This window comes from Zingiber officinale, chromosome 10B (assembly GCF_018446385.1).
Source record: "Zingiber officinale cultivar Zhangliang chromosome 10B, Zo_v1.1, whole genome shotgun sequence".
NCBI lineage: Eukaryota > Viridiplantae > Streptophyta > Magnoliopsida > Zingiberales > Zingiberaceae > Zingiber > Zingiber officinale.
Window position 1 is genome coordinate 10391054 of NC_056005.1, and position 13174 is coordinate 10404227.

The following is a 13174-nucleotide window of genomic DNA, read 5'->3' on the forward strand; positions in this document are numbered from 1 at the left end:
ATATATTTAATCCATTCTCAACTCTCGTTTGCTGTTGTTTCACCGTCGGTCATTCCAATTACGACAATGCTGCCTTCGTCCGCAATCGTTCCCCTGCTCCTCCTAGTCACCAACACCCTGTTCCTTTCCACCGTCGCCTCCGATGAGGTTTCCGGTAAGCAAATCAACCCTCCTTTTCCCGTACCTTATTTTTCTCGTCATTCACGATCCCCCGACGAATCGCAACCCCATTGCGCTTATTTGTATTCTTATTCTCCGGGTATCTCAACGGATGCAGTCGTCTCCCACCCTTCCAAGCTCGTCCTCCCCGCCGGGCGCCCAGTCGATGGATCTCAGGGCCTCTGTAACCGTGTCATTATACGTGGCTTCTCCCGGCTCCATAAGGCCTCCAAGTACGCCAACGCCCTCAAGGTAACGGTCTCCGTCGACCCAGTCAATGCCCTCTTCCGCATCCAGACTACCGAGATCTGCTTCCACAAGTACCTTCCTAAACCCTAGCTCGCCTTCTCCTGGAGTCTTATATTGCGATTTGTCATTTGAGGTCTTTTTTTTTTTATTGGTTGTGGCAAGGAACTTTTCGATCGGGGTAGGCATGTGCTCCCCTGATCAGTGGCAGAAGCTCTCCAAACCTATTTGGACTAAGTCGATGTCGCCATACGAGGATAGGATATTGGATATCCGGACGCCACTGGAGCCATCGAGAAAGATTGAGTTATCCACAGAAGAAGGTAACTCCCGGCATTTTTTTTAATCAGTAATATAAACCATGTTCCAGGCTTTCCAGCTTATCTGGTCATCATCTTTGCCAGTAATGTGTTCGCCATTTTGTTTTTCAGAATTTCTGCTCCATCGTTTGATTTTTCTGGTTTTGGGTGCGGTCATGATGGTAGCTGCTCATACTCTTAGCGAGTCGGTGGTTTTCTATTATGGTGGCGCTATGACCTTAGGTATCATAGTGGTGGTTCTAATCATTCTTTTTCAGGTAATCAACTCTCAAATCTATCATTGTGATCTTATAATTTCTTATATGCTGTTATGCAATTTGCTGTAGTTTTATCTTATCTCTCATAGTATGTCCTTTTGTTTGCTATGAATTATTTCAGATTTCTTATGTGTTTTTATGCAAATTGCTGTCGTTTATCCTATACCAACTAGGAACCTTTTTCTCCATATCGTATAGAATAGGTTGTTCACTTCTATCTATATGTCCAATACTATCAACACTATCTATTGATTTACTTGGCACACACCTATGTTCTACCTTCTCGTTGGAAAATAAAAAACTGCACCGCCATTTAAACATAGAAATACCTCCTATTTAATGAAAATACAAAAAATTTGATGAATAATCATTTGACCTTAACTATCAGAATTAAGCATTCGAATCTAAGCATTAGAATTGTTAACTAATGAGAAGTAAATATTGAAAAAAAAAATTATCTTTTGTGGAAATTTGATGCTATGTTCTTTTTGTTTGTTATAAATTAATTAAATGTTGTGTCTAGTTTACATTCTTCATATTTATATGTGCACTATTAAGTCATCCATTATAGAACTACTGAAAGCACAGGAAATAAGTTAAATTGATAAGTTATGAAAATCCTAGCTTCAATAGGTAATCCGTTGCAGACACACATCAAGAAACTCCTGATCTATTGCTTCGCTAATGACTCCAAAATCTTAAATTGGTTGTAGTTCATAAAAATTAGCTATAATTGTTGGTAAGATGAGAATGCCTTGGTTATAAAATTTCTAGATTGCTTTGGGCTTTCAAACATTAGATAATAAGATTTATGTCCTTGTGGGGAAAAGGCTGAAAAATAATTGGAAGAGCATCTAATTATTTCCAATTGGATAGTATGAAATTATCAAATGTTTTTAGTATTTATTAACATTGCATAGTGTTTTGTTTTTATCCTGCTGGCAGAACATATTTGAAGCAAACTATGATAATTTGTATATCCTAATGTTTTTTTGGTCACTATGCAAAAAACTTCAGAAGATGCAATTCTAATTTTAGTAACATTACTTGTGCATAAATTGTCACTTTGTAAGGAAAAACTGCCATGTGGCTACAAGCCGTGATTAATTATTGAAACTTGACACTTTTCTTTCCAGAATACATATATCATAGCAATCCTCAACGAAGAAGTCCACTGATCATATTACCAACTGCAATGTACATAATTTACTTTGATTTATCTATTCGTTTCTGGTTTGACTGACTAAAACCATTAGCATAAAAATCCTTGCATCCAACCGCAAATTTTTTTATAGCTTCATGATTGTGGAATTTCTTTTTAGACATTATCTTAGCCTAGATGGCTACCCTTCTTTTCACATTTGTAATTCTTTATATGTTTCCAATTCTTCATTTACAGGGCATGAAGCTACTGCCAACAGGAAGAAAAAGCTCACTAGCTATAGTCCTCTATTCTTCAATTGTGAGTTCTATGACTTAATGTGATAACAAAAAGTTGCAAGTTTCATGCATTTGGGGTTGGCAATTCTACAAATTTACACATGCAACTGTTCTTCCTGTTTTAATTCTGTGCCATCTTTATTTGCTTTGACAGGTAGGTGTCGGGACCTTTCTTTTAACATATATTTCTGGACTATTACGTACATTTCTTGTGGAGATGGGAGTTAGTGAAGATATGCACAATCCTGTATGTAAGTTCCCATTCTGCATTTTATTTTTTGTGTTTTATCACAGTACAAGGGCAACATCTGTTTCTTTCAATCCTAGTTATATAAGTGCCCTCCTCACTATCTAGCTCATTCTTACACTATCATAAATGTTCATGCTGTAATTATCACGTATGCTCAGTATATTACATCTGGGATAAAGAAGGCATTATCTTTTAGCCATTTGAATATATATTAGAACAATCATTCGAATGTTGTGAAACAACAAATGAACATTTCAGTAACTGTTGAGGGGTGTGTAAGGTTTATAGTGATAATTGAAGTCATGTTTGGTTAATGCTTTGAGTTGCAAGATTCAATCAATTTGCTTTCTGGGTTATGGCACAAAATTGTCAAAGCACATGAACAATGAAATTAATGTTTGCGCTGGATCTGAATATGTTAGTAGTATTATTTATTTTGCAGTACTGAACTGTCTTCTCATTGTGCTTAATTTGGTCTTATCTGCCAATATTGAGCTGTTAGTGTAGGTTCAATGCTTTGCATAAAAAGTTTTTTTTTTTCAACAGAACCTAGTCATCAGGTTGCCATGAGCAAACTTGTTGTTATAGCAAGTTATTTTACATAATGGTATCACGGGCCAAGGCCTAGGCCCACATGGTTTATGTCGAGTAAAAGGGAGTATATGCTATCCCTTTAATAGTTTGAAGAATTCAGGAGCAAGTATTATTTGGTTGAGTCATTCAACATCAAGTTTGAGGATCAAGGAGATGCTCATCTGTGAAAGACATGTTTTTAATATAAACTGGACGAAAGTCACATACAGTGTTGTTCTATTTGTAAAGGGATTAAGTTGACGAGTTTTATCTTGAATCTTTATGAAAAGATGGTCGATAGAATAATAAGAGATGAAACAAAACAATTGAATATTAATTTGGTTTATATTTGAATAATTAATTATATATGCTTTTAGTTAACAATGATGTCTATGGAGAATATAATGAAAAGAAAATTTCACTTATGATTCTGATGATTTGGAAAATTTTATGATTGACCTTCAAATAATTACTATTATGTGTTTTTGAGATAAGAAGGAATATGTAGTAAATTGTTTGATTTAGTAAATAACACATGATAATTTAATTACTAATGTTGAGACTATTGGATTATAACAAATGATTTTTCATTGCTGTAGATTCACAATGAGCATTAGCTTTACCCTCCTATCTTTTGAACTAAGATTAAATGAATTTACTATTTATATTCTTATGATATTACTTGTGTACAATGTTTAACGAGTTACAATGTCTTTGGGATATGAGAGGGTTAGCTGTAAGCTTTTATCAAGGGTTAGCTGTAAGTTCCTATTTTTTACATGATTACCATATGAATTTTATAGTTGAATCCATGATAGAAACACACTAATTGATATGGAATAATTTGAAGCTTCAGCTTTGGATACTATGGAAATTATTATTATTTTTTCTTTTAAGTTAAAAGACCTACAATTGAATATATAAAATATATACTCTGTAATTAGAAAAGAAGTGAGGTAATAGTTAAGATGAACGAATACTTAACCTAGTAGACATCCTTTTAATAGTTTTAAATGTCTTGTATGTATTGCTTACAAAGTAGATAGCTTTTTAATACTTTTAAATATCTTGTATCTATTACTTAAGAAAGTAGATAGTGATGAAGAACCATTACTAGGCTAAAGAGTGGATACTAAAAAAAGTATTTTATGAAGCTAATGGGGCTAGAGTGCAAGCAGTTAGAAGTAATTAATATAGCAAAGATAAGAATGCTAAGGTGGACGTGTGGAGTTGTATATGAAATAAAACAAATACTATTGCCGTGGAGCAATTAAGCCTAGCTTTAGCAGATAATATGAAGGGAAAAAGGTAACATGTTCAGTGGGCATAGTTTTACAAATTGAATAATTATGATGGCATTTTTAAGGGTTGAGGGGGACTGAAAGGGACTCTATTTGATGTAATTTAATATCATTTAAAATATTTTGATGCTGCTAGTGATAGCCTTACATATTATGACAAGATATGATCTGAAATAGTTAGAAATGATATTTTGTTTGTATGCCAACATATGATACCAGAGAGGATGAAGAAGAAGAGCGAGCGAGCAACTTCTTACATGGAGGAAATCATAGTCGGCTCCTCACGTCACCATTTGCATGCAGAAGGTTGTGTGTTAACTCACATTGCTTGGTAGAGGAAGTTTGGTGGGAAGAATCCTTGTCCTTGTGTGAAGAAGTATGCGGATTGTATGAGAAGACAGCATAGAAGAATCTTTCTTAGCTCATTCCATGTGATGGTTGGTGAAATAATATGTTTGACCTATGTTGGCAAGCATGGAACATCATCCTAAACCTTTATTGGTACTTGTGGTTTGTTGTTATTCACATAAGTTTAGGTTGGGATAGTGTCTTTAATGGGCTAGTGGCTATCTAGCAGTGGGCATGCAAGTTTACTCATGGTTAGACAGAGGATGTAGTTACAAGAGTCACGAGTATTGAGTTACAATGTGTATTTATAAACCAGGCATAAGGAAAAACTAAGCTGAAAATTACACCTTGATTCAACTCTCAATTTCTCTTCCTTATTTTGTCTTCCCCTAGCTATCATCCGTGGAGTGTGCTTGAGCAATGCATAGCCATTGGGAGTACAGATTATCAAAAGAAATTGAGTATTCAAATTTCCTATTGTCTCTGGGTAATTCTCAATTCTATAAACATTATTTTTCTGTTTGGAAAAAAGAATAAGTTGCTTTTGAATTAATACATGTCTACTTCTCCAGAGTCAGAAAGATGGACTCAATCCAACTATTATTTGAATGAATTATTGGGTTGACTTGATGTGAGAAAAGTATTTTAGACAGTTACCTTTCTTAGAAATTCAGAGTGATCTTTTCCAATCTTCCATTGTGCCTATTGTCAACTACAATTATTTGGTTACATTGTCTGCCGATTTCTATGTATATCTCTGAACGTTTTTCTGTCTTCATCTCTTATTAAGAACCAGTATGTACAGCAACTACTGTCTTTCTAGTGATTCTCTCGTGGTTTGCTTACTCCCCTCCTTTTTGCATTCTCCAGCTGGGTATATTTGTTCTTATATGCCTTGTGTTAGCTGGAGCTTGGTTTGGTTATTGGGCTGTCCGCAAACTCGTTCTGACGGAGGAAGGGTTGGTCGATTATGGTGTCGCTTATTTTGTTGAATGGTCAATCTGGATATTTTCTGCTGCTTTAATTCTTGAGGTATTTTGTTTCTTCATCTGTTCATTTTAGATTATTTTTAAGCCGTCTTGATCTTATATGGTATTTTTTGGAATTTTTTGATGAAATCATACTAAATTCAGAATGACCATTTTCTGTAGAGCTCTTTGGATACACTTTTTGCAGCAGAGGTGCTCGGTCTCATAATGTTTACCGTAGCAATGACAAAGGGAAAAAGGTTACGATTTCTGCGACGTGTACTCAGGTAGGTCTGATTCATATATTCTGACAGTAGATTGCATTTGATTCTGCAGTATGGGGCATGGAATAGTAGTAATTCTTTGCCATAGAATGCTATGTTGTTTTTTTTTTTCTTTTCGGAATGCTGACATTTATACTTTTGGAAAGAACAGTAGGTTGATCTTTAAGAATGTTTGCCACATCATAATACAAAATAAGATCGACCTGATTTTGTGCTTTGGCAAGTGAAATTACAGCATTGCAGAGTTGTATTGCGTACAATACAAAAGAACCAAAAGTCTGCTATGAGATTTCTGTATTAGGTCTTCTAGTTGTGCTGAGTACTAGTCAGCATCATTGTTATGGGAAATTCTCCTTTTCTAGGTGTATTTTTTACTTAAAACTCAAGATTCTTTGAATCAACAGATTGAACTTAATAAATTCCTTGCACTAATTTTTGGAGGTTGATCATGTCATCTTAAATCTCACGGATCTAGAGAAACCCTTTCAAGTAGAATTTCTCTCAAGGTGTGATTTCCTTAACAAGTCTGGTGATACGGTCTCCTAACCAAGCCTGGTAGCATTAAAACTGATATCTCCAAATAAATGGTTATCAACAGAGGTTTGAAATTATCTGTCTGAGCAGTTCAGTAGTGCAGAGGTTTCTAGTTAATCTGTTTATCATGGCTCTGTTTGGTTTTTTTTCTCTTTTAGTTTTTTATTTTTTTAAGATAAACTTTGAGAGTTGAAAAGAGAAAATAAAATAAACAATGTTGAGTTTTTTATGCATTTGAATTTATTAGAGATGAAGGGGAGCCTTGGCGCAACGGTAAAGTTGTTGCCATGTGATCAAAATGTTTTGGTCACGGGTTCGAATCCTGGAAACAGCCTCTTGCAAAAAAAAGTAGGGTAAGACTGCGTACAATGGATCCTTCCCTTCCCCGGACCCCGCATGGCGGGAGTTTTGTGCACTGGACTGTTTTTTTTTTTTTTTTTTGAATTTATTAGAGATGAATAATATGACAAATATTTATTTATTATTTTAAAATTTTATTTTAAAAAATACAAAATTAAAATTAGAAATTTTCATGAAGCTTTTTATAAAAAAGATCATCTTAATATCAGTGGGATTCCTTTCAGAATAGCATGCTATGGATTATAATAAAATAAAAACAGACTTAGACTTCGTTTTACTTGGAAAGATGAAGCGAGTGGGAAGGGATTGGAAAAAGGTCACACAATTGTCATGGTTAATGGTTCACTTGTATAGTTGTGATACTTTCTCCTCGCTCCTCTGTACTAGTTATCAATTTAGGTAGATCAAATCTTGGTGTTCATTGGGAGTTTGTTGGTATTTCTGAAGCACTGTCATGCTTTACCTGAAAAATCCTTCTAACTGATTGTATCGTGCAAATATGAGACTAGCAAAATCTTATGGGAAAAGGTATATGAACCATTTTATTGTGATTCTAACTTTGGTTTGCTCTAGTTAGACTATTTTCTCAATTAGTGGAATATCGTATTTCTCATGCAAAAATTGACTTCAATTTCCATCGATTATAATGCTTTGGGACATATTTCAGCTGAGTCAATATTATTTTCAGGAGCTATACCACACAAAAAACTTCTGCTGATCACGTTATAATTTCTCTAGAGAAGAATCTTTTGTTTTTTAATTCGATGTCAGAAAGTTGAAGAATGTCTTCTAGATCAATTTAAATTGCATATTATATATTACACAATTAACAATCCGTTGATGTTTTTTAGGCGAATGTACAAGCGGACTCGAAGGACTGGAGGACTCTCAGATCACTTGCATCAACATGGATCCCAATCATATAATTTCCCAGTCTCAGGTGCTTATCGGCCAGATATTCAGATGGTTGATCACTATGATTAGTCAGCATGTCAAAAAAATATCATGTATTTTGCATTGTTGCAGGTTCGATAAATAGGAGGTCACCAATGCATGATGATGACTATTACTCCACCATTCATCGCACTCCTGTGAGGCGCTTCTCCAAGAAAGAGTGGGATAATTTTACCACAGAACAGACTAACAAAGGCTTGACAGAGTTGGTCTCTTCGCCTGAATTCCAAAGATGGGCCATGGACAATGTCGAAAGGCTCCACGTCACGCCCACATCAGATCGCAGAGGGGAAGAAAGGAAGCAGCGCAGATTCTTCAGGTGGTTTTAATTCAGAAAACCTGATCCCTTCAACTGTTGGGTTCTCTTAGCTTTCAGGATGTAGCATTTTTTTTTTCTTTTTCATTTTGTCATTAAGTTGTAGCATGTGTTGTAACTTTAGATTAACACCAATTGTATGCGTGAACTCAATTTTGTACTAATTATTGCCTCACCGTCCATGGTGTGTATTTTGTACGAACGAGTGAGAAAAAACAGGTTTATTGCTTCAAATGTGGCTGCTTGTTAGGCGTTGCTGTGGGGTATAATTATCTTTTTCGGTGAACTGAATGTGAAGAATTCTTTAGTTTAATTTTTTATTATTTATATGGATTGATAATAGATTTGTTGCCTATATAAGGGGAGGTCTCTAAGAGTTTAGGATATAATTTTGATCTAATTTCTTATTCCCTATTGATAAGAAGTTTTTTAGTGCCATCATCCCTTAAGCTTCTTAGAAGATTATTCTCGTTTGCTTTCGACGTTAAAAGATAAAGATATGGTGTCTCTTCAATCAAATTTTTTGTTATTATATTTATATTATAATTATATATTTATTTTTTTTATATAATATTCTGGTTGAAACAGACATCCATGCTCATATATATTCTTATATTTTCTACATATAAATTTTTATACGCTTTGTAGAACCCATACGGCACTAGATTATGATTAGGAGATTCAATTCATCAGTTATTTGTATACCATGAAGAATTTAAGAGTTTTTAATATAATATTTAAATATTTAAACCATAAAAAAACTCTATTTGCAGCTTTCGATTAGCAGGAATTTAAAATATATATATTTATATTAGTATTTATCTATAATAAATTAAAAAAATATCAATTTCTTTGCAAATAACAATAATAATATTTCTTATAACATTTACTGATAATATTCATTTTAGCATTGAGCTCTAACACATTTACACATGTCTAAAATAAATAAGTATTATTTTATTTTCCTTTTTGACTTTAACTTTAATTTTCTGAATGAAAAAATAAACTCATTTCTAAATAAAACATGGCCTTAAATCTTTTCCCCTCCTAATCGAAGCACTATATAATTCGATCTACGTATTTCTGTTATTGAACCCAAACGTCGTTTGCCCATCCCAGTTTCTTTTTTTCTTCTCCTGTCTTAACTTCTATAGAAAATATCAAGCATGGCTTTAGCTAACAGAGAAATAAATGTCATACACAGAGTACACAATGCAGTAACTTGGCATACGGTATGGAAAACTCATTCGAAAAACTAGAATTCATGTCCCAACTCATGTCCCACAGGATAACCTCAAGTCCCTTAGCTAAAAAGAAAGCAGCCAATGAGACTTACAGCCCACTGAGCCACAAAATTAAATTAACATAACTAGAAATTTAGGGAGAGCGTTGCTGTAGAGTTCCTAAATGTATCCTGCAAGAAACATGGAAGTTAGTTAATATGATTGCAGAACATATTAAAAAAATTTACAACAAAAATTAATAGATGATTAGAATCACAGATGCCAATTTGTAACAGCGTGTCAGTGGCAAGTAACACAGAAAAACGAAGAGATTGTAATGCTAATCCAATAAGCAGAATACATCGACAATACTACGGCAATAACCCAAATGTCTCTATTTGCAACACCGAGATACTTACGTAAATCTCAGATACTCCATACAAGTCATCCCTACTATTTATTTTCCATTTGCTGAGGGACAAATGGAAAGGACTAATGCATGGAAGAATAGCCTTATTGAACTATTTGTACATACAACATTAGCATTTATTCAATTGTGAATAAATACAATCTGAATGGAAGGCACAAATTGTATTGCAAACCTAATAAACATAAATCAAATACGGAAGATAATTAACCTACCCAGTTCACGCAAAGTTCAGAGACATCTCTTGTATTTGTAGTATCAGAGTATCCCTTTGTACAAAATTGGTATGTAAATATGCAATCAAAGCAAGTTATTCCATATTCACATTTAGGATTATAACATGGTATATACTTATTTTAGAAGTTTGTGAAAGACAGGTAAAATTTTGCAGCCTATTGCTTAACTTATATCAACTAATATGCTCATTAACAAAAAAGAAAAAGAAAGAACAAAAGGATTACTATTAGTGCATAATTCAAAATTCAAGAATGGTTGGATGAAGTTGACTACTCACATATTTTGTTAAATGCGACAATGTCACAACTCTGGATATACTCATTTGCTGGTTCAGCACAGAGATAGTCCTCAATAAGGTTATCCACAGAAACCAAATCATCCACAATAGTCATCATGATCTGCATTTTTTTGATGCCATACCCAACAGGTGCCAGTTTTGCTGTATGTTGAACAGGTATAGACAAGATTACAAAATACATATCTCAGCAGGAGCAAAGATAGTTTTATTTTCTAAAAAAATATGGCTCATGTGTGTTTATGTTGCCTAAAAAAAGTATACATACAGGCTCCCCAGAGCAACCCGTCCATTTGGACGCTCCTCACAGCTTCTTCTAGCTTCTTCATGTCTGTTTCATCATCCCATGGTTTCACATCAAGAAGTACTGATGACTTTCCAGCTGCTTGTAAAAGAAGAAACCAATGAACAATCTTATGAGAATGATAACAAAGATGTCATTGATACGCAACCACAAACTGCACACTTAAGCAACACAGATCAGATAAGTGGAGAATGGATCTTTTGTCAAACTTACACTCTTTCTTCTTGGCAGATGCTTTAACGGCAGCAGCGCGTTCTTCAGCTGCCTTCTTTTCCTCTTCAGTTTCTTCCCCAAACAAATCCACATCATCATCATCGTCTTCATCTGCTGTGGCCTGAACATATCAGGTATAATCAGAAAAGTAATTCAACATATTCTAATACGCTTTCATAGTAGTCCGACTCTTGATTACTACACTGCCATGGTGAACTTGTTAAATTTTAGATTAGAAATTATTCTTGCCAAACAAGAGTTGGTACAAAAATATACCTTGTCAACAACAGCAGGGGTGGCTGGCATGTCTTCAAGTACAGTAGCAGATGATTCAATTTTGACACCTTTCCCTTCTTCAGAGATGCCACTGACATTGTACCACAGAGGTTAACATGGCAAGATACCTACTGATGCTACACCTCAAGCAAGATAAACCATGTTTAAGCACATACCTCAACCGAAGTAGAGCATCAATATGATTATACCACCTGGCTGCATTGACATATTCAGAGGATGGAGGTGCATTAAGTGAGCCATAAACAGCAATATCATCCTTTGATGCTTGGTAACTGAAATGTACCAATTCAAAAGTGAGAGAGATGTTAACATCACTGATAGAATAACATGCTAATAACCCATCCAAACACCTTACCCAGTTATATAACTGCGGGCAAGAAGATATTCATTAAGTTTCTGGAGCCCAGATGCCGCATTGAGATTGGCAAAAGCAACAGCCATTTTTGAATTAATAAGCAGCCTCCTGCAACGATCTCAAACAATCTAAGTTTTAATATGTAAAGGATTCGTCGTACAGATCAACAGGCGTTAGCATCCATAGATTCAATTGGAAAAAAAAAAAATCAAGTAATATAAGAAAGTATTTTATACAAACTTAATTTCAAGGGGAAAAGGGGAATATGGGAAATCAAAATGGAAAAGTCTCAATTTTTTATTCACATGCATTACAAGACCAATGAGAAATAACTCTCTGGACAAACGATTTCATCTATCCAAACAGCAACATCTTCACACAGAAGAAAAAAAAAGGAGATCCAATCTTCTGCTAGATCAATCTAAACTTATAGCCAAAAAAGTTATAAACAACGATACAGTTCGTGCATCTAAAATTACGTCTGTGTATCATAACAAAAAGTAAGAGGCATATCTTCCTATATAGACATGGCGTCGAGAATAGATTGTGCATGTATCACATAATAGCAAAATTACGAACGGATTCGTCTAAAAACACTAATACCACCGAATTTGCTGAAGAACACAAATCAGAAAACAGTTGGAGATCGAAGACCTCTAGTACAGAAACAAGTAACGGAACAAAAGAAGCCGATCAGGATCAGAAGAAATCTAGGAAATGAAGAACATAAGCAGCAACCGGATCAAACATATAGAATTGCAACAGATCCACAAGAGATCAAAACAGAAGAGCAGATGAAGACCTTTTAGGGTTTGCAGAAGCGTGAAGGAACGAGGCAATCCAGCGGCAGTGAAGAGCAGAGAAGCGAATGAGACGAAGATTTATACAGAGGGTAACAATGGCACTGTGGGAGCCCAAGCCCGATCTTTAGTCGGAAGTCGTACGGTTTGATTGAACCGGACTCAATTGAATTTCAAAATTTTTTATATGTGACGGCTAACTCTGAGTCTCTGATTATCCGAGATTTATTCCCTCCTAATTCAGATAAGTCGGAACAGGTTTAAATCGGATCATTTTTTTTTTCTAATTTCAATCTAAATCTGAACTCTGAATTTAATCTAAAACTCCTAAATTCGAATTTAATCTGAATAATTTGATTTAAAATAATTTTTTTAAAACTATTTTCTCTATAATTTTTTTATTTTTATCTTAATATTTTATCATTATCATACTAATATTAATATTAATATACATAACATCATTTTAATTTTCAAAATAAAATTTAATTTCATCCTAAAAAACCCACTAAACCTTAAACTCAGGTCCACCAAAACCCGACCTAAAAATTTTCAACTCTAGACCCTCCAATCCGAATCAAAAAATTTTCAACCTAAACATGATTTTTTTCGGATCGAGTCATCAGATCGGATTTATTTTTAACACCTCTAATAATGTAAAAAAGTCATGGGGGCCTCCGGATTTCACCTTTTTACATTATATATATATATATATA

The 13174-nt window shown here is 34.4% G+C and overlaps 2 protein-coding genes across 3 annotated transcripts; one reads left to right on the forward strand and one right to left on the reverse strand.

Moving 5' to 3' along the window:
- Positions 1–36: 36 nt before the first annotated feature.
- On the forward strand, positions 37–8544 carry LOC122029543. The gene is made up of 10 exons (XM_042588573.1): positions 37–154; positions 278–479; positions 571–728; positions 837–982; positions 2382–2444; positions 2577–2669; positions 5765–5926; positions 6046–6149; positions 7892–7980; positions 8067–8544. The coding sequence occupies exons 1-10, from the start codon at positions 67–69 to the stop codon at positions 8321–8323; spliced, it is 1362 nt and encodes a 453-aa protein (XP_042444507.1). The 5' UTR covers positions 37–66; the 3' UTR covers positions 8324–8544.
- Positions 8545–9456: 912 nt separating this feature from the next.
- On the reverse strand, positions 9457–12585 carry LOC122029544 (elongation factor 1-delta-like). Of its 2 annotated transcripts, XM_042588575.1 has the most exons (8): positions 12464–12514; positions 11662–11769; positions 11462–11578; positions 11286–11376; positions 11010–11130; positions 10761–10874; positions 10475–10636; positions 9457–9724 (listed from the first exon to the last, which is right to left on the reverse strand). In XM_042588575.1, coding segments are annotated over exons 2-8 (693 nt in total). In that variant the 5' UTR covers positions 11748–11769; positions 12464–12514; the 3' UTR covers positions 9457–9722. The 2 variants fall into 2 exon arrangements, with proteins under 2 accessions (XP_042444509.1, XP_042444508.1); XM_042588574.1 differs by lacking the exon at positions 9457–9724 and having other exon boundaries at positions 10467–10636; positions 12464–12585.
- Between the last annotated feature and the right edge of the window lie 589 nt (positions 12586–13174).